We start from the raw sequence: 22,933 nt of genomic DNA on the forward strand, positions 1-22,933 counted from the left end.
AGTTACAAAAAGTTTATTTACCTGAAATTTCATGGGGAGAAGGGGTTGTGTACTATGTACCAGTGCGAACTATACAAGCCCGATTACAGTATATTGTGGTAAAAATTCACGTCGGAATAACCTCACCCGAGATATTAATTAACTTGATCAATCATAGTACTTAGTTGATTTCGCAGGTTAATTTTTTTTGTAAACAAACTAAGATTGCAATGCAATCAGTGATTTTTATCGACAAATTTCTACTGGACCGCTGGACCACTAGCTGACAAAATGAACTGGTCTCGGACCACTGGACTAGCGCTAATTTCGACCGCTGCTTTCATGTCAAATTCAAATTGGTGGGGAATATTTTGAAATGCGATTATCGTAATGTCGTCTGTGTCACTATGTCAATTAGATTCTTTTTATTCATAAATAACAGGGCTTACGAAATTAACAAAATAGTTATATTAAATTAGATGATCTTAGAAGCCTGATCCTCTCGCCATGTTCTAATCAGTTATTAAAAAAGACATATACATAACATGGAGGCAATTCAGCCTTCAAAGATGAAAGTTAAAATAAGTACACACTGTTTAACGAATATTTCTGACTGCACATACCTGTATATACTAGATACTGAATAGTATTCCTATTTTCAAAATTCTTTTTTTGTAATAGACAGCTGATGATCCTACTCTTAGTCATCCTGGAACAAGCCATGACAGGCAAATTCGACCTCAAAGGAGAGCTGCCTCTGCCTGCAATCGTCGACTTCATAGTTGGCTTAATGATTCCATTTTATCTGTGGAAAGTGTAAGTTAACTCAAGTTTGAATATATATGTGAAGTCCTTAATTAAGTCATATACATAATTATAAATTCTAATGCAATTATTTTGTATCAATGGTTCTGATTGGATGACAGTAAGCGTAAAATTCTCTATCTCCTTGTCTGTAACTAAGGGAGCTAACATTTTGAATTGCGGAATGTATTGACATGTAATTTCTACAATAATAAGCAAAATTACTCACGTGTTGCACCTACAAATCTTCTTTTTATCAAATTTTATTACATTAAGAAGCGTCCTTGAAGCCAGAAAACACCTGGTGTTAACGTTTGTCGCCGGAAGCATACTTATGACGTCACCTAGTTTAGGATCCAAAAAGATAACATCTTTTCGCGGAATTTTCTTTAATGAAAATTTTACACTGAAATAAAGATTGAAATTTAATTATGAATTTGTTTTGCATTAGAAAAGAGATAACTGTATTGTATTTAAATTTTATACATGTAGCAAGATGTTTTAAGTTTATTCACAATCAACGTATTTACATGTGATTTTTACAGACAGACAAGGGTAAAACTTGTGTCAAAATTCAAACTTGGTCTGTATTTTGTGGTAATGAGCATTGTGAATAAGCTTCATAATATTTGGTTTCTGCAAACTAAAGTTAGAGAACGAAAGTGAAAAATTCAGCAATTTTCAGGTTTATAAAGAGGCATAACTCAATAACGGTGAAAGTGACACAACCCAATTTCAAACCTGATTTGTATAATGCGGTAATTAAAATTCAAACTTGATCTGTGTTTTTAGGTAATAAGCATTGTGTTTAAGCTTCATAACATTTGGTAGAGGCTAACTAAAGTTAGAGAACGGAAACCAACTTCAAGATGTATGCACGGACGTACAGATGGACGGACGGACAAGGGTAAAACTGAATGCCCCCTCTACTTCAGCGGGGGTGTAATAAAAATTCAGATTTAGTGCACAAAAAAGACATTGAATGGATAGGGTTTCTGAAATTGCATATTCATGTATTATTTTCTATTCTAAGATTCTTAACATTTCTTACATATGTTTATCATGTTTATATGACTCTCAAAAATATATTTTTAGTTAAATGATGTATCTGTTTTACCAGCTGATATTGAAAGTGGTGAAACTTCAACTGATACATACAGGTAAATAAAAGTCATCATGTTCATGCATGAAATTTAAATGAAGATTTCCCTTGTTCTAATGAAATGGCTGTGAAGAATGAATATTTATTTCATTTAGTATGATCAATAAAACCATCAATCATATTTTTGGGAATGTATAAGTCTTGAATTTGATCTATTTTACATCTGACCTCGATTTTTCACTTGTCCCATTGGACAAGTAGTATGGTAAATCTACTTGCCCGACGCCTGTGTCCACTTGTCCCGGACAATCGGACAAACGTTAATGTCGAGCCCTGTTACACAATCAATTTTTGACACATAGATCAATGACATAGTAATCATGTGTACCCAAACCAATTACAAAGCACATGATGTGATGATGTATACCACTCTTTTATGTAAATATAGACAGTTTGATCGCCCGTTACTTTTTGACCGACAAAACTTTTTGAAACTTTGAAATGCCGTCTTTTGAAATAACTATGTCTGAATGCAATATTTCTTAGCTAGTTTTGAAGGACTTTTATTTGAAGGTTCCTGAACATTTGTAGGGTTATATTAGACATTGCAGTTCAACAGTAAACAAAGTTAAAAGTTAAGGTATATTTTGACAGACAGCATAATGGGCAAACAGTGATTTTTAAACAGTTTTTTCTCAATAAATCTGCATAAATTATTCCTACTCATAGGTTTGAAGTGTTCCTAGACATGTTATTTATCAATAATAATAAAGCTGGAGAACATGCAATTTCACAAAGTGATATTCTAATTCAATTTTCTCAAAGGCCTACCAAATGTCACAAAATGGCAGCCAAAAAACATTGACATTTCAGGATAAAACCCAATAAAAAAATCGAACCACAAATAGTTAATAAATGATTTTATTTATTATATATATACACAACAAACACCACATTGTATTGGTTTCTGACTCTTATTTACACACATAAGTAAAGAAAACTTTCACAAGAAATGTTCGGGCGATACTTTTTACACTTTATCTGATCCTTGCCCATTACTTGAGGTACATGTATCGGTCATTTTCATTGGACGTTAAGTAACCGACAATCAATCAATCATTTTCACAAAATGTAGAAAATTTGCTTATTTAAACCACTGTCTTCAGAGTGCATCTCAAAACTACTCAGGACTTGGTGCACAAAGAACTGTTAATATGCCACTAATGAATAGAAAGGGTGCTGTTACATGTAAAATAAATGGGGAATGTGTCAATATGTCTATAACTGATAAATATGTCTTCATTTTCAAGAAACTACATGGATGTAATTTGTCTGAGTGATTCAGGGCAAGAAGAACAAGAGGAAGAAGATTTAGTGTTGGAACCTCAGGTTTCCCATGAAAGGTATTGTGACAAGTATGAAACAATCGAATTCTGAGAAAACTACTGGAAACTTACTTAGAACTGCTAAGGTCCCTCTTGACACCTCAAACATGTGAACACTATACAATTTTGAACCTAAGTGACACACAGTTTTATATTTAACATGTTTAACAATGAGTATGAACTTTTTGAAATGAATTATCCAGGGGGAATACTTCAAATAAATTGTTATCAAAGAGATATGTCTTGCCTTTTGTAATTTTGATTATGCAATTGCTTGATACCGTCTGAATTTGGATTGTGATAAAAGATCTTAAAAATCTATTGCGTAATACTTTGCATTTGAAAATTACGAACCCCAAAAAAATTTGAAGAATAAAGTTCAATCACTTATCAATGTCAAATAAATAAATGTGGATAGTGTCCACATGTGGACACATATGATGCCCCCGTTTGCATATCATATAGTTATAAAGGGACATAACTGAAGAACGGTAAAAGTGATGCTACCCAAATTCAACTTGATCTGTGTTTAATCATTGGAAGTCAAAATTAAACATTGCATTGTATAAAGCATTGATTGTACTTGATTCAACTATAATCATGGACAAAGGAAGATAACTCCAATTTTAAAAATTACTTGATATTTAGAAGAAAATAAAAATTTTGCAATTTTTCCATTTATAAAGGGGCATAACTCTAGGACTGTTAAAGTGATTCCACCAAAATTCAAACTAGATCTGTGTTTTGTGGTAATAAGCATTGTGTATAAGTTTCATAACATTTGGTAGAGGCAAACTTAAGTTAGAGAACGGAAACTAAAAATTCTGCAATTTTTCCATTTATAAAGGGGCATAACTCTAGAACTTTTAAAGTGACGCCAAAAAAATTCACACATGATCTGTGTTTTGTGGTAATAAGCATTGTGTATAAGTTTCATAACATTTGGTAGAGGCAAACTTAAGTTAGAGAACGGAAACTAAAAATTTTGCAATTTTTCCATTTATAAAGGGGCATAACTCTAGAACAGTTAAAGTGACGCCACCAAAATTCAAACTTGATCTGTGTTTTGTGGTTATAAGCATTGTGTATAAGTTTCATAACATTTGGTTCAGGCAAACTCAAGTTAGAGAACGGAAACCAATTTTGGGACGTACGTACGTACGTACTTACAGACAGACAAGGGTAAAACTTACCGTTACGACGGGTGCATAAAAACTAATAAAAATTGAAAGGGAGCTTCTGTCAATAGATATAAAAAATTTACTAAAGTTTAATGAGAACTGCTGAAAGCATTTTTGAGTTATTGTCCGAAAACTGGCAAATCCCCCCTTTTATAATGAATAAAACCCAAGAACTAGGAAACATAAATTCTAAAATTTAAAAAAAACAAAAGGGAGCTCAAGTCAATAAATATAAAGTTTTATTCAATTCGGTTAAAGCGTTTTTGAGTTAATGTCCAACATGTTGATGACGGACAGACGGACGGACGGATGGACAAGGGTATACCATAATACGTTCCCTAAGCGGGCGTATAAAAATTGCAAAAACATTGCACGGAAAATAAATATCGGGAAAAACTAAGCACCAGTAAAATCATAAAGTACAGGAAGCTTTTACTCAGCTGTTCTTGACAAAAATGCAGTCATTATTATTGGACATGAAGACCCTTCAGTCACTTGTTAGCATCCACTAGTTGCATCTGATTTGAAAATAAAATATTCAGTAATTTTATGGACTTTATTACATACCATAAATATACAATAGAATCCTGGGAACCAGTTCATTAAACAGAGCGCAGCTGGATATGCCCGCAGAGGTCCAACCCTAAACAGTTGGCAGTGGCGGATCCAGAACTTTTTCATTAGGGGGGGCCCCATCCAGTCATGCTCCAGTGATTCCCTATATAATCAACCAAATTTTTCCCACAAAAGGGGGGGGCCCAGGCCTCCCCCCTGGATCTGCCTATGCTTGGGGAAAAATAACTCGGAAACATACATAAAATCTGAAAATTATATAAATCGAAAGGGAGCTCATGTCAATAGATATAAACAATTCATCAAAGTTTAATACAAACTGGTCATATTTTGAGTTATTGTCCAGCATGTCAACGACGGAACAGACGGACAACGGTATACCATAATACGTCCCGTTAAAGGGCGTATAAAAAATATATCCGGGCTGACAGTTTACTTTTTAATAAAAAATGCGGGACAAGCATGAGAAATTAAAAGTACCGACAGGAAACAGGGAAAATAAAAAAGGGGAAACAGGAAGTACCCTTATTATCTAAACACGAATAAAACGCCAAAACACCCGAAATAAAAATAATTGTTGGTGTTATTTATTCTATATGAGTGCTTAGTTCCATTGAGTATAGGACTACTTTGTTTGCTTGTCAATAAAATAAATGTTCAGTAACTGTTTGGATACAGGACTGTTTCAAATTTTGCGAAACTAAAATTTTGAATTGAAAATTTATCACTTTTTAACATTTTTATATTCATCTAGTCATTGTCATTGAGTATGCTTGATCTATTGTGTTCAATCAAACCAATTAACCGGTACCAGCAAATGTGTGGAAAATGAGTAATTTTGTGGTTTATATATTTTTAGGACTTGTTTACATTTTTAACTTTTTCATTGGTAACATTTTGGGGATAGAGCTCACTTTATATCTACTTTCTGTCAATTTTGGACTATGACAGCAAGACTTACTTAGATACAATGTTTCTAAAAGTGTAATTGAGTTATAAAATGTACTTTACCACACTGAGTGAAGGTTATTAATTTTGATGAAACCTGTCGATCTTCCTGTCTGCTGCAAACAACATGTGTCGCAACCCGCCATTGCTTTCAGAATGAGGCCAACGGTTTTATAGGTTGATCGAAACTGAGACTACTATAACACAGTAGTCTCAGATCGAAAGAATAAAATATTTTACATTAATTTTTATAGAAAATGTTATAGAAATGTTTTACTTTTAGATGGTAGAAATGTAGTAGTAATCATTTTTATAATCTTGTATTCTTTGTCGCTCCAACTGTTAATGGTATGTTCCTCCTATCTAAGGAGCACTCCCACAGGATAAGTTTTAAAATTATTAGAACGTATTTAACAGATTATAATTCAAAGTTCATAGTTTTTTATTTTCCAATTAATGGCCCCTGTCTTGATTTAAGTACTAGTAATTGAGTAACGATTCAGAATTAGAAATTGTCTTAAATTAATTAAGGTAGATCGGGTGTCTAAATTATAATCCATAGATTTTTTTAATAATTTGACAAAATGTAGTTTATATCATGCTTTTCAAAAAAAAATAATAAAAAGAATGGGTCACGGGGCTTATTTTCACGCTACAGGTTGTGCAAAATTGACAGATTTTGTATAGATTATGCATGGAAAACCCAATTTTCTGCCATAAAACGAAAACTACACCATAGAATTTTGAGATAATATAAGAGAAGATAGCTCTAATAGTATGCTTTCAGATAAATAAAAGAAAAAATGGGGTCACGGGACCCGTTTTCTTGCTTCATAATAAAATAGGTAAATTCAAAACACATTCTATTGTAAAAGTAACTTTATCTGAATTATCTGCCCTTACATTTGAGTTGCCTCCCCTTATGTGGCAAAGTTGGAAAAAAAAATAGAATCAAGCAAAAGTATTCTGGTTTTTTGTAAAATACAATTATAGATATGATAAAATATGTCATTTTCTATATTGAATTTAAAATTCTTACACATGAATTACCTACTACTCTCAAAATTTGCACCTTTTATTAAAGATCTAGACCGATTGTTTTCTGGTATTTCAAAATACAAGATGGAGGAAGACACCCTATCTACCTTAAGTGAACCATTAAAACTCATACCACATCTTCTTATTTCTTTCTACATTTTAGTGATGATCGAACATTGTTTTGAGTAAATTTGGATCCAATGAGGCTGATTAAAGCGAATTATAATTTCACTATTTCACTTTCATTAATGATTGAACGAAAAAAAATCCTAATTCAATTGGTTATGTATCTCGTAGCTAGTGCCCCTTTAAGTCTCTACCACCGAATTCGTCATTATAGACGGTTAAATTTGAGTAAACGGAAATTCATGATACTGTTATCTCTTTATAAAACTATTAGTGCAGTAAATGGAAAATAAAACTTTAAAACTTGTATACGTTATAGGCATACGCTAAAGATCTATCACAGAGTCAGCTTGCACACTTGTACCGGCACTTAATTACACTCAGGCTAGAACAGGGTCAGCCAGCACACTTTCACGCTTGGGTATTAAAAGAGATAAACATATAAAAACAAGTAAAACCTAATACTCTTTAGACTTTACGGAAGCATACGCTCTAGCACAGGGTCAACTATAAGTACAATTGCTTATCTTAATTGTGTACACTTGATAACGCCCTAGCACAGAGTAAGCTTCGGAAAAATAGAAACGTGAAACTGCTCAGTGTGAAAAGGGGCAATTGAAAGTGAGACCAGATTTCTATTTTAATGATACAATCTTTTCAATTTTATTGATGAACGATCAATAAACCATATTGATACAATCTTTCAACTATATTGATACATGAATATTAAACATTTTAAATATTAATGTTGCATTTTTATTTGTGTTTCAGCGAAGACTTAATAGTTTCCTTATTAAAACTGTCATCTTCCATCAATAAAGACCAGGTGACCAGGTTTAATATCCACCGTCCATCTGTTTGGGATTGTACCCTGAGGAAACTTAAAAAAAAAGATTTCAATCCACAAAATACCATACTGGTCAAGTTTTCTGACGACTTTGGCGAAACTGAGGAAGGGATTGATCAAGGAGGACCAAAAAGAGAGTTCTTATCCCTGATTTTGGATTTTCTGATGCACTCAAACCTGTTTGAAGGCCCAGAAAATGCTAAAACACTATCTTGGAACAAATCAGGTAAAATTCACAGTTTACCAAGGCTCAATAAAGTCTCCTTTTGGCAAAACAGGTGTCAACCAGTTTTAATTTTGTATCGCATTGTACAGACAGATCACAGACACTGGTCTCAGAATTTTTTCCCCTATATACAACATTACGGTATATAGGACATTTTTTGTCTGAGACAAGACATACAAATAATTTTGTAATGGTCCGTTTCTATTGGGATTTCATTAGTTTTATTAAAATGATATTTAAGCAAAGAAGTGTTAATAAAATTTGAAAAGCATAATTTTTGCCAGCCACATTTTGATGTAGGCACCAATAATATATATACTGTATGAGATATGCAAAATTTAATTAGATGAACATCTTCCTCATGCATCATAAAAATAAGAAAATTTGACAACTATTCGCCAAAGTTCAAATGAAGTGGATGAAAGCAATTATAGACAACCGTACGGCCTTTAACAATGAGAAAACCAATACCATATGGTCGGCTATAAAAGCCCATCCACCATAACCCGACATGAAATATACGAAACAATCCAATTGAGATAACTAACTTGTCTTTTTCAATCGGTTATGGTTAAGAATGACAAGCGAAAAATTAAAAGGTCAACATTAACCTTTGATCTGGACCTAATTTTGATCGATAAATGATATTGATTCCTTATCTGAAGATCGGGAAGTTTATAAGTCACTTACAATGTAATAAATCACTTGCTAGAAGAATTAGTGGAATGTTTTGTTTTATTTATAAATGCCCATGCTGTAAAGAATAGTATGCCACAGATCTTTATTAGATTTTGTTAATTATGTAGTTTCCCTTGAATGATTGAAATATGTTCTTTGTTCTTTGTAGCAAATGACAAGGACCAGTACTTCTATGCTGGTGTGATGATAGCACTATCATTAGTGCATGGTGGACCAGCGCCACATTGCTTTAGTCCAGCATTTGTCCAAGCTCTGGAGAATGGACCTAAAGGGGTTGTAGTATCCCTAGATGACTTGCCTGATTTTGAACTACGAACTCAATTTCAAAAGGTTCGAATTTCTTCAATAGTTACTGATTAAGTAATAGACTGAATTCAAGTCAGTAAAGCTCATTGTTTTATCAACATTTTGCAGAACGTCAATAGGTATAAGAAGATGTGGTTTAGGTGCCAATGAGACAACTCTCCATCCAAGTCACAATTTATAAAAGTAAACCATTATAGGTCAAAGTACGGTCTTCGATATTTACTGAGTTCAAGACCTTGGCCTTAGTTCACAGATCATCCCGAAATTTATAAAACACATGTATAAACATAATAGGGATTATCTATCATTCAATTATAGAAAGCCCTTTCAAAGCTCAGAGCGAGATATATTATTTCAATTCTATTTAAAAAAAAAAAATTGACATTAATATATTTTAAGAGCATGTACAATTTGATATTTTATTTGTCCTGGGACACGAGGCAAATTTAAATATTTCGCCCCCCCCCCCCCCCTTCCCCCCGATAAACTTTTAAAGAAAAACCCTTTAATCAACCATTAATAATTACACATGACAATATAATAATCACCACAGAATATCTTGATATCGTTTATATTTCCTTTATCAAGAGTAGCATGCTTGAGAAGACCTTTAACAATTTCAAAAATATATATCTTATTATGCCCCAAGTGGGGCATTATGTTTTTTAGGTCTGTACGTCCGTCAGTTCGTTCATTTTCTACATGTGTTCATTCTGCATTTTAATTGTAGGTGTTAAAAGCTAAAACAGTGTCTACTTTCCAAAAGTCATTAGAAAAGATTTCATCCTTCCTCGACTATGCAGGAATAGACTATTTTTCTTGCAAAAATGCAGAGGATGCAGAGATACTTATACAGAAGGCTGTCCATTCCTATCTATTTGACAGGACAAGTCAAGCATTAGAGAGGTGAACAAAATACCATGTTTATTCCTTTTACATTTGTAATGCAACTTTTGAGGCTTATTTACTTAAATTTTACCGGACTAGAATTCGAATTGAGGCTGCAATTTATAATGTTATAAAAGAGCTCAATTCAAAAACGTTAAAATGTAGTGAATGTACAATAACAAAAATGCATATTTGGTCTGCCTTTTGTGGTAATAAGCATTTGAACAAAGTTTTATTTCATTTTCATACAAAATACGTAGATATAAGAAGATGTGGTATGAGTGCCAATGAGACAACTCTCCATCCATGTCAAAATTTATAAAAGTAAACCATTAAAGGTCAAAGTACGCGGTCTTCAACACGGAGCCATATATAATTATATATATCTATCCAACGCAATCATAGGTTTGAATGTTGTTTTCAATTTAGACTTGTTTATATTTTTACTGTTGGGCTTGTATAAATATTTGCCTTCAGGTTTATATGGATCATATAAACCCGAAGGCAAATATTTTATACAATCAAGAGTCTATCCTAAATTGATGTAAATTATATGGCCTTACAAATACCGTTTCGATTCCTAGGCTAACATCATGAAGAGACATCAATTGTCGAAATCCGGATATAGTGTACAAATTTTTGCACCTCGTGTTTGCGGTATACCATCTTTTCCGCAAGTTTATTGTTTTCTGTTTGGTTATAAATTAATAATTAGATCCATTTTGTTACATCTGGTGATCTGTTTATTTAACAATCGCCAATGGCCGTCAGCATGGTTTAAGAACATTAGTTGTTCGACCTGCTAGTCGAATGCTTTTTGTTAAAATATACTTTTTAACTTTTTTTATCTTTTGGAAAATGTTGTTAGTGCTGTATTTAGACCCCTCTACCAACAAATCAGTTTTGAATTCGCACGTATAAAAATTGCGGTTTTTATCCAACGCAATCATAGGTTTGAACGTTGTTTTCAATTTAGACTTGCGTATACATATATATACATTATATACATGTTAATATACATATACTATTATGGCCGACCATACGGTAATGGTTTTTTTTTTCATTGTTGAATGCATTATGGTTGCCTACAATTGCTTACATCCACTTCATTTGAACTTTGGTAGATAGTTGTCTGATTTGGCAATCTTACTGCATCTCCTTATTTCTATTTGTAAGAGAACGGAAACCAATTTTAGGAAGTACGTTCGTACACGCCAACAAATGGAACCCTACTTCAGAATTTAAACAAATAAAACTTGACCAAGGTTTATTTCATTAATATTGGCGAGTATGATATTTATCATGAGCTTGTCAGTATATATACTTTACTGCGAGGGAAATCTTTCACCAATATAATGCAATAACCCTTTTGATTTTGTAGTATGGCATATTATAGACATGATACAAATGATCTAAAAAATATCTGAAAATGACCCCAAAAAATCCAATTTATCTCAGTTTGTATATAAAGGTCTACAAAAAGTTCATTTTTTTCAGATTTAAATCTGGTCTCAGAACATTGGGTGTGATGGAGAATATTGGGAGTCTCAAGAAGCTGTTCCTGTATGAAAACAAAGCATTGAACAGAGATACCTTTGAAAAGGTGTTCAACTATTGTCTTTCAGATGAAGGTAGCAACGACCATCAAACTGAGACAGCAATTGTTTCTTTATGGCGGGATTTCTTAGACGACATTGAAGGCAAGTTGGTAGGGATTTCAAATAAGTGCATTCAATCAGGAACTATTAAGACTTTGATGTTTATTAGATAATGCACATTTACTTGCCTAAGGGGTTGAAGGCATTTCATGAAAATCTGGAATATCTGAGCCAATTGGAACGAATCGTCACACTCAGCCTTAGAATGTCTAGTTTTAAAACCCATGATATCCAATGATGCTGTCAATCAACATATGTGACCGCTATAGAACATTAGTTACAGTTGACGGATACAGGCTCGCTTGAGCCTCTAGTTTGTGTTGCAGATAGTAGTTTTTTTTCGATAAATGTTTTTCCTTCAACTGCATATAGTCCATAATAATTGAAGAAAAAATGAAAATTTTAAACTCTAAAACTAATTGAACATAACTAATTGCGTCACATAAAAATTGTGTCTAAAATTTGTTGGTAACAGCAATTTAAGACAAACTTTGATCCTCGATCAATATAGAGAACAGTAGCTAACATGAACAGGGCAGATGGCTTATTTTCAAACGTGTAATGTATACCATTTAAATGTATATCAACATGCAGACATCTTGTACGTTCGGGTATTTCACATCTTTTATTTTATGGTAATATTCTTTACAAAGCACAACAATGTCGGCATTCACCTCAAAAGCTAACCAAACCTTTAAACAGACTTATTCGGAAAGGATATATTAAGGATTGCATATTTTGGTATTAATATTGATTCACTCATAGGGTCTTTGCATAGGAAATAAACACATTTATTCTAAAACCAGTTATTGGCATGATACGGGTTATGTTCTTCTCATATATTTTATGATGGTATGATACTTAACCCCTTACGGGAGGGATTGTACTTGATTTTCATATAATGAAGACATAATCTTTCAATCAGTTTAATTGAGGTCTGGAGCTGGCATGTCAGTAACTGTTAATAGTCCTTTGTTCATTTATGTATCATTGTCATTTTGCTTAGTTTCTTTTGTTACCTACTAGTATTCTGACATCGGACTCGGACTTCTTTTGAACTGAGTTTAACTGTGCGTATTGCTATGTGTTTCTTTATTCTACATTGGCTAGAGGTATAGGGGGAGGGTTGAGATCTCACAAAACATGTTTAACCCCGCCGCATTTTGTGCCTGTCCCAAGTCAGGATCTGGCCTTTGTTATTCTTGTATGTTTTTTTAATTTTAGTTCATTTATATGTTTTGGAGTTTAGTGTGGTCCATTTTCACTGAACTAGTACACAATTTTATTTAGGGGCCAGCTGAGGACCACCTCCGGGTACGGGATTTTCTCGCTGCGTTAAAGACCCATTGGTGGCTGTGGGCTGTTTTCTGCTCTTTGGTCGGGTTGTTGTCTCTTTTACATATTCCCCATTTCCATTCTCAATTTTATATCAACAGGGTAAAACCATCTGAAACTATAAGGTAGTAGTCTATAGGAGTGTAAATCTATATCGATAAAATTAAAGGTGTTAATAAGTAATGTTATTGACCAAAAAATCACTAACAAATGACAATTTCTTGTATATCTTTCAAAATTAGCAAAAGCAAATTAGATAGTATGTGTAGGGTATATTATAAGTCAATGTTAGTACATGTATACGTCTTTCTGGAAGTAAAGACTTGAACATATTTTTAATATCTTGTGTCTTTTTCAGATGAAGAAACTGATGTGACATTTCAAACCATACTTATGTTCACGACAGGATCAAAAACAATACCACCATTGGGGTTTGATCCTAGCCCATCAGTCACCTTCTGGAAGGAACGATTCCCGAAGGCAACAACGTGCACTAACACTCTTGTTCTGCCAACCTTATCTACCGATTACGACTCATTTGTGCAAAACATGAAGTTCGGTATTTTAAATACACAAGGCTTCATGTTGGAGTGAAATTAAAGAGCTATATTTGTATGAATGCATGACTTGATGTATATGTTTTGTTTGTTCTGCTTTTGTTCTGTAGGTTTTAAAAGTTCTTCAGAGAGTAATTGAATCAAGGGAATTGTGGGTAGTTATCAGAAAATTGCCAATCAACTAAATAAATAGAAAAACTGAATCATTTTGCTTTCTTTTAATTTCTTTGGCCTTTAGCATTTCAGTTTTGTCTCACCAGCACCTCTGTACATAGCCTAAATTTTTGTTTATTACTGAGTTCCTGATCGATGATATCCATTATTTCAATTGGAACTTCTGGAACAGCTAGTGAGTTTTCAACTCCAACATCATCTAAAGTAAGACCAAATCTTTGTAGACCACTATCCAGTCTATCTCCAATGCTTGGATTTACCCCAAATAATTCGGATGTTGGTGTATATCCCGAGCTCATGTTATCCAACATTCCCGACATCCATATTTGTGATGGGGACATGTGTCCCTCAGACCTAATCTTGTGGCCATTCCAGCCATTTCTGAACTCTTCCAGACTTCTGTTTATTGCTGGCAAATAAACATATTGTAGGGCCGAACGGTGGATCATGTTGTCTGGGTCCAAATTTATCACTGGGTCCTCTTCCATCTGATAGAACTCATTATAAAATTTGGAGGTTACCTGGGTATGCATGTCCCTCCATAGCCTCTCAATCCTCTGATTGTGCACCGACTTGCCTGTGATGTGGCTAGTTCTTTGCCTGATCAAATTCATAAACAAGGCAACTTTGGTGTTTTCTCCACCATGATCTGACCTGACTCTGCTTGGTACACCATACGAACAGCACGCGAACACAAAAAGCTGTAGCACAGTAGATGCAGTGTTGTTAATACCACATCTCAGGAAGGTGACGAATCGACTGAAACCATCAATGCAACCATGTGTAGCAAATCCCCATCTAAAAAAAGATACAACACACAAAGTAATATAAATTAATTAAGAAATGGCCGAGCTGCACAGAATTTGTCTATGAAAAAGAAAACTGTCTTGAATGAAAATATACATATATGCAATCGGGAGATAACTGTATTGTATTTTAAGCTTAGATGGCATCAATTTGTGATTTTGCCGGATGGTCGCAAATTAAGCTAACTGGCGACGCGTCATAGGAGCCAGTAAATTGGTATTTGCAACCATCAAATCGTCAATTGATGCCGTTGAAGGTTAAAATACAATATAATTATCTCCATTATAATAAAACTGACAGAAAACAACACAAATTTAAACATTTAAAATCTGTCCTACGTCGTCTGCGCTTGCGCGTATGTCACGTTTATATAGCATCAGTTATGAATTGAATCCATGAGAGTTGGTGACGTTAAAGTTGATATATTTCTGTAAAAACTTCTATGATAAAGAAAATATTAAATGTATAGGTTGAAAACCGTACGAAGAGCTGTTAATTAACATGTATCGTATGAAGTTTCGTCAAAATATGACTTTTTCACAATTTTTCAGTTAAAAATCCTCTAGCATTTCCATTTTGAGTTTTGCTTTCCGGAATGTTTTATGGATATAAAGCATCATTGACAATAAATTAATGTTTGGAGTGCACATCCGGTGCTGTAAAATTGGTACCATCCCAGTTTTATTATCACCACTTGGTCGATGCCTCTGCGGGCGGAATCTTAATTCGCGAGGGTATCATCACCCTAGTAGACAAGTTCTTTAGTGATGGCATGATATACGGACAATTTGTTATTTCAACTTATTTGAAATGGACTGTCACATAACTTTATGAAATCTGCATTAAAACTAAGGAGGTCTCCCTGTTGCATATTTCTGCCCAATTGTGTTTGTATATATGCATTATTGATGTTGAAGCATGTTGATGTCATTCAAATTTGTACCCTCTGGTTTATATAGACTTTGGTAATAATTAAAGATATGCTGCATCACTTTCCCAGGTTAGGGGGAGGGTTGGGATCCCGCTAACATGTTTAACCCCGCCAAATTCTGTATGTATGTGACTGTCCCAAGTCAGGAGCCTGTAATTCAGTGGTTGTCGTTTGTTTATGTGTTACATATTTGTTTTTCATTCATTTTGTGTACATTAATTAGGCCGTTGTTAATTTCTGTGTAATTTGGTCTCTTGTGTACAGTTGTCTCATTGGCAATCATACCGCATCTTCTTTTGTATATGCTTTGCAATACAACTTCATTATCTGAATTTTGGCTTACTTTCGGATGGTTTTGGCTGCATAAAGCTTCCCTCGTCATTTTATTCAATTTTGATTCCCAAATGTTTTGGATATAAGCATCACTGACTCTTATTTAATATAGTTTGTACATGTATGATAAAACGTATATATCTGTAAATGTTGCAGTAAAATCTGAAAAATAGTGGTTTTCCGCCATACGTGATGCAGACCTTACTCCATAGTGGTCAATCAATGTATGGTGAAGACCGTAAAAAGGCGTAAATGAATTTCAGAAATAGGTATCAGTATCTTGTTAGTCAGCAAAGTATTGATAACAATATTGTAATTTCTACAAGACTTTCATGTGTTTAAAAAAAAATACCTGATGAGTTTCATGTGTCCGTCCATGTGCCATAGATGATTTGGTGTTGGTACGCTGTACCTTCTTCTGTGTACTGCCGTAGACCATCTTTCAACACACCCTTCTGGATCAAGACGTCTTAAAGATTCTCTTACTCTTTCTCGTTGTACACATATCCCTCTGGACACTAAGTAACCTTGCATCATCTAAAATTTTTAAAAAAATGCTTCACAGAAAGTGCAAGATAATTGATAATTTTATTTTTGAACAACTTTAACTAAAATATGACGTATATTAGCTAAATCGATTGATATGGAGCAAAGACTGATACTTTTAAAATTTCGTTGCCATAAAAAATTCTCATTGGAAAATAATCTGAACAAGAAGGAATATTGCTGATATGACGTATACATGTAGTGTTTTGAACTTCCTAAATTTGTCTTTGAAACAATCTTGAAAACGCCAATTTTTGAGAAAATATCCAAATTCGGACTCTCTCAAGGACCGATAACTCTGCATGGGAGATTGAAAGTTTTGCGGGAAAATATGAATGCCTACTCAAATCCAATCTATTAGAAAAATCAAATTATCACAGAAGAGTGTCCACCATGCACTTGCACTGGACTATTATTAATACAGTAGAATAGAATGATATACAAAATGGATGAAAATTATATATACATGTAACTGTAATATACAAATATTAATATAATATATAACAACAAACCTAAGTATACTCAGTGATTTGTATCACTTCAATAACATATTTATTACGGTGACAGAGGTTGAATTCCCTGTCATTTATTTATCATCCACGCACGAACTTGTCTAAGAAAAATAAATTTTATCTGTACTTTAACCTCACTTTCAGGTATAGAGATGTGATTCTTTATGAGACAAGTGCTTGTGACCATCCACAAGAACTTGCAGTCATCCGATGTTCAGTACTTCAGTACTTTGATTTATTTTAATATAACTAATACAGGCCGAAAATGGTGTTGATTAGAAATTATAAAATTCTAGTATGTGTGTTCTAGTATAAACTTTTTTTTTTGCGGGAAACACATGCCGTTAATACATGTATATGAGAAATATCATCATCCATGTATGTGTCTTTAAAGTCTTATTAAATATCTTTCAAATAAAATGTTCACAAATTCTTCTGATTTACGCGTCATTCTGATTTATATGAAGATAATTATACCTGCAGTCCTGCTTTTGGAAAAGAAGATTTCAAATCCAGGATTTGGGCATCTAGATCTTCTTTGGTTATGTCACTGTATCTGTTACTTAGCCCCTCGTCTTTTAATCGTCTGTATACAGATTTAGTGGAGCATTTAAAATGTTCAGCCATTTTAGTCCCCTTGAAATTGGCCCCACAAAAAGCTTTCAATTCGTTGGTAGCCATATCTATTTTGGGTCTTCCTCTTCTACCTGTAGTATATATTTTTCATTGAAAAATGACAGTTCATCACCAAAAAATAATTAAATCATGAACACATTTTAGATATTTCGGATAAATAATATCCTTCAACAGTAAGATGTAAAATGAATCTTATCTTGACATGTGGTAGTCAAACTGAAATAAAAATTTAGGATAAACTCTTGAATTTTTAAGAATCGAAATAGGATGAACGGATCATATAAACCCAAAGGCAAATATAATACAAGCCCAAACGAAAAAATATAAACAAGTCTAAATTGAAAACAACGTTCTAGATGATAACCTATTATATATATATATAAATATAACTGTATAAAATCAGAAAGGTTGTCGGGATCATGGCGTATATCATTTATATATTATACATCCTAAGGATGAGTTTGATTCCATCTAGCTCAGTGGTATTTCTTTTAAAAGTTTACCGATTTTCATGATATTTTCTTATTCCAAGGGCCTTGATATGGTCAAAAGTATGTCAACTACACCATAAATCATAGTTAAGCTGTAACTTCCATAACACATCTATATACTAAAAATCAACTTAACATTTGCATGTAAAGCCTTAAAAGATTGCAATTTTGTCTGTTTAACCCCCTATGTTCTAATTATAGTAAAAACGGCCATGTTGGTTGGTCGGCGGCATCATATGATATAAAGTTGAAACTAGACACCCTTAAGCATTATTGTGATCAAATTTGGTTTAAATCGGCCAAGTGGTTTCAGAGGAGAATATTTATGTAAAAGTTTACAGACGTTGAATGACGGACGCAAAGTGATGAGAAAAGCTTTGAGCCAGTTGAGCTAGTACATATTTTCCATTATAAACACACACGAAATTCTAGTTTGGTTTGCTTTCGTTATAACCCTCATATTTATGTTACGATCGTAATCAAACTTGACATTTTCAATTTATTTAAATATAATTTATTTTATATCACAGCAAAATATCAAAATATAATAACAGATTCTAAAAATTAAACAAGCAGATTCCATCTATAATATGGAGATTTTTAGGTTTCATAACGAGTGAGAATGGGATATTATCAGATTCCAATATGACGTCCTTTTTGCGCATTTATTGCATTTCATTGGTTACACTTGTTACACTTTATTTTTGTTATTGGCTTTCCATAATTGCATTATTTGTCTCAAGTGGAAGTAGATTGAAATTCGACAGAAAGAGTTAAGGCCATTTTCCCCTAATTTTTTTTCACATGTAGGTAAATCATTTTTTGTCGAGCCTTCGACTTTTGTCGCAGAAAGCTCGACATAGGGATAGTGATCCGGCGGCTGCGGCTACAGTGGCGTTAGCTAAGTTCTTAAAAGCTTTATATTTTAGAAGGTGGAAGACCTAGATGCTTCATACTTTGTATATAGATGCCTCAGGTTTCCGTCTGTGACATGTCCATTGTCCTTGACCTCATTTTCATGGTTCAGTGACTACTTGAAAAAAAGGTCAGATTTTTTGTAATGTTAATTTCTCTCTTATTATGAGTAATATGATAACTATATTTGGTATGTGCGTACCTTGCAAGGTCCTCATGCCCGTCAGACAGTTTTCAGTTGACCTCGACCTCATTTCATGGATCAGTGAACAAGGTTAAGTTTTGGTGGTCAAGTCCATATCTCAGATACTAGGTCTAGTATATTCGGTGTATGGAATGATTGTCCAACCTGGCAGGTGCCATCTGACCTTTACCTCATTATCATTGTTCAGTGGTTGTTGTTAAGTTTTTGTGTTTTGGTCTATTTTTCTTATACTGTATGCAACAGGTCTACTATTTTGGTGTATGGAATGATTGTAAGGTGTTCATGTCTACCTGGCAGATGTCATCTGACCTTGACCTCATTTTCATGATTTAGTGGTCAAAGTTAAGTTTTTGAGTTTTGTTTTTTTTTCTAATACTATATGCAATATTTTATGATGTACATGTCAGTCTCCCAGGTTTTATTTGACCTTGACCTCATTTTTACGGTTCATTGCCCAGTGTTCAGTTTTTGTGTTTTGGTCTGTTTTTCTTATACTATAAGCAATAGGTCAACTAAATTTGTTGTATGTAAGAATTCAAAGCTGTACATGTCTGCCTGGCATGGTTCATCTGATCTTGACCTCATTTTCATGGTTCATTGGTCAATGTTAAGTTTTCTTGGTTAAGTCTGTTTCTTAGAAACTATAAGCAATCATGTTAAGTTTATGTGATAGTTGTAGTAAGCTTTATATTTACGACTATCAACATAATATCAATGATTAGTAAAAAAGGTGAGACATTTCAGCGTGTGCATTCTTGTTTTTTAATAGCTCGATTGATGCTAGTTGTAGTACATGAAAATACGTCACATCATCTATTTTCACACCTTGAACAGGTATATTCCTACGATAGACAAGACCAAGACTATTGATTTTTTTTTTGATTTTTTTGTTAACACCCCCCCACCCCCACCACTGATTCAAGACCGGTGTCTGTTTAAATGTCTTTACTGGCATATTTCTCAAGCGTATTTAAATGCAGCAGAGTATCTGTTTGTTTTGGCTTTATATTCTGTATATCTGGTATATCCCACAATATCGTAGCTATTTGGGCTCAGCATGCCATAGTTCGGGATCCAGCATATATATATATATATATTTATAATTAAGACCCATTTATTACACCGGGTGATCCGTTTATTTGGCAATCGCCAATGGCATTGTTCGACCTGTTAGTCAAATGCGTTTTGTTAAAATATACTTTTTCACTTTTTTGGTCTTTTGGAGAATGTTGTTTGTGCTGTATTTAAAACCCTCTAACAAGAAATTTGTTTTGCATGCACACGTATATAAATTGCGGTTTTTATCCAACGCAATAGGTTTGAACGTTGTTTTCAATTTAGACTTGTATATATATAATAAATGTAAAGACAGGAATAGGAAATAAGTCAAGAGTATGGATAGTAATCGGAACGCACACAATAAGCAATACATTATTTTTCTTTTTTCTTTAACGAAATGATATATAGTCAAAATGATCCACAATGACTCTATGGTGTAAAGAAACATCCGAAAAAATATGATAGAAACATAACAAAGCACAAAAAAATCAAAATATCAGCGTGAGATTTGAACTCCGTCTTCATTCCAATATATTATTGTCAGATCTAAGCGTTATCGACGACGCTACGGCGACTTACGTGAGAATTTGGTTATTAAGCAGCTATATATGTACAATTTAGTGACGTTCCACCTTTTTTTTTTATAAAAAGTTGTGTTAATGACAAAATAAACCAATTTCGTTTTTGAGGAAAAAAGTTATATAAATTACAACAACAACAAAAAACAGAACTTTGTTTTGGTTTGTAATTTAATTCTCATGGGATTCTCTGTTTTCCTACATCAAAACACGGCAAATTCCGCATAATAATATAGACTTTCATCTTTTTTAGGGTTAAACTAAATATTTATCCGACATATAATAATATATAAAAATGGAGCTTTTGATCAACAACATTTTTATTCCTGGTTTTAATCGTAAATTTTATTCTTTCAGCACTTTTAAAATTTACGCTGCTCAGTGTGAAACTGAAAATATTCAGGGGAAATTGGCTCTACATCAAATAATAATTTGACATTGTAAGAAAGCAAAATTATCTAAGTAAGGCAAATTCGGTCTATATTTCATAAGACTGTATATTCCATACCTGTCTTAGGTCTATCTGCTTTGTAGCCAGAATTTACTGGAATATTCCTCATGTCTCTGGCAAGTCTTGACATGGATGCCAATGACGATTGAAGATGCTCAACAGTTTCCTCGTCTAACTCTGCTCTCCCATCTTCCAGTTTTGTTGAGGCATCTTTAATCAGAATTTCAACTTCTTCAAAATTATTAGATAGAGCGGCCCCGTCAATCCTTAGCAAAATCTGATTTAGTTCATTCTTTCTTTCAGACATTGTTTTTTAAATTCCGTTTGTAATCAGGGAGGGGTTATTGAATTTTCAAAAAATAAACAAGTCAAAACTTTTTGGTGATGAAGATTTTAATTTTTAATATTAGAAAATGATTTCTTAATATTAGAAAATCAATTTCTAATATTAAAAACTCATTTATTAATATTAGAAAATGAATTTCTAATATAAGAAAATACTTTCGAATTTCTAATATTAAAAAATCATTTTCTAATATTAGAAAAGGATTTTCTAATATAAGAAAAGGATTTTCTAATATTAGAAAAGGATTTTCTAATATTAGAAAAGGATTTTCTAATATTAGAAAAGGATTTTCTAATATTAGAAATTGATTTTCTAATATTAAAAATTGATTTTCTAATATTAAAAATTCATTTCTTAATATAAGAAATTCATTTTCTAATATTAGAAATTCATTTTTTAATATTAAGAAATCGTGTTTTTCTTTTTTAATATTAAAAAATGATTTTCTTATATTAGAAAATGATTTTTTAATATTAGAAAATGATTTTCTAATATAAGAAAATGATTTTTTAATATTAGATAATAGATCTTTTTGTCCACTTTGGCTTGCCATACGGGTCAGCCGGGAATAGCGATAAGGTGTATTGCATAACTGTTAGTTTTGTCTGCATCTATGTATTGTCAGTGTGGATGTAATAGCAATTATTTAGCTTTCTTGCATGGAAAGGAGCGAATTAACAATACACAAAACTTCAAAGTTATATCGTATGTAAAAGGCTATATTGTGCCATCATGGATTATATTCTGGAAATTTGTTCGGTTTATATTAATCTTGAAAAAAGGATTAAAAGTACAGTTTTGTACTAGAATATGTTTTACATAACATCATCATGATGTTCATTTTTACTTTGGTCTTTTGGAAATAAACTGAATTAATTTCAGTTTGGTGGGGTTGTTACGTTGAGGGAAAATAATACTGAATATTTTCAGTCGTTAAGCGATACGTTTATAAATGTAGAAATTAATTGTGGATGTTGCCAGAATTTGGATTAAAATGACATTTTTTGTCATACAGCTGGAATAGGGTTGTCTTGTACGAGTAGTGCTGGATTATTGCTATAAAATAGAAGAAAGTATACTCAGTATTTTAGCTGTGGGAAGCTGCTTTCGGTGGTACATACAGGCAAATTTGGAAATACCTTATGTGCTAGAGAATGGCACTAGGATGGGTATGGACTATTGGTTAGTCTTGTTGCGTATGTATTTTTACTACCTAATTATTGGTTCACCATGGGTATGCTGTCTGCATGGTTAAGGATATTGTTTGGGGGTTACTGGAATACAAGGAATGATTTAT

General features: G+C 33.1%; 2 protein-coding genes across 2 annotated transcripts in view; one reads left to right on the forward strand and one right to left on the reverse strand.

The window, feature by feature from the left end:
* LOC127712464 (uncharacterized) overlaps positions 1–13,855 on the forward strand; it is a 30,811-nt gene extending 16,956 nt beyond the window's left edge. Inside the window, exons 10-12 of the mRNA XM_052218909.1 lie at positions 9,945–10,120; positions 11,600–11,802; positions 13,454–13,855. Coding sequence (XP_052074869.1) covers positions 9,945–10,120; positions 11,600–11,802; positions 13,454–13,689 — 615 coding nt within the window. The 3' untranslated portion in view covers positions 13,690–13,855. The remainder of the gene's footprint in view (positions 1–9,944; positions 10,121–11,599; positions 11,803–13,453) is intronic.
* LOC127712465 (uncharacterized) lies at positions 13,852–21,638 on the reverse strand. The gene is made up of 4 exons (XM_052218911.1): positions 21,348–21,638; positions 17,433–17,662; positions 16,250–16,434; positions 13,852–14,624 (listed from the first exon to the last, which is right to left on the reverse strand). Exons 1-4 carry the CDS (start codon positions 21,595–21,597, stop codon positions 13,895–13,897), a joined length of 1,395 nt encoding a protein of 464 aa, XP_052074871.1. The 5' UTR covers positions 21,598–21,638; the 3' UTR covers positions 13,852–13,894.
* Between the last annotated feature and the right edge of the window lie 1,295 nt (positions 21,639–22,933).

This window comes from Mytilus californianus, unplaced genomic scaffold (genome assembly GCF_021869535.1).
Source record: "Mytilus californianus isolate M0D057914Y unplaced genomic scaffold, xbMytCali1.0.p SCAF_8, whole genome shotgun sequence".
Lineage (NCBI taxonomy): Eukaryota > Metazoa > Mollusca > Bivalvia > Mytilida > Mytilidae > Mytilus > Mytilus californianus.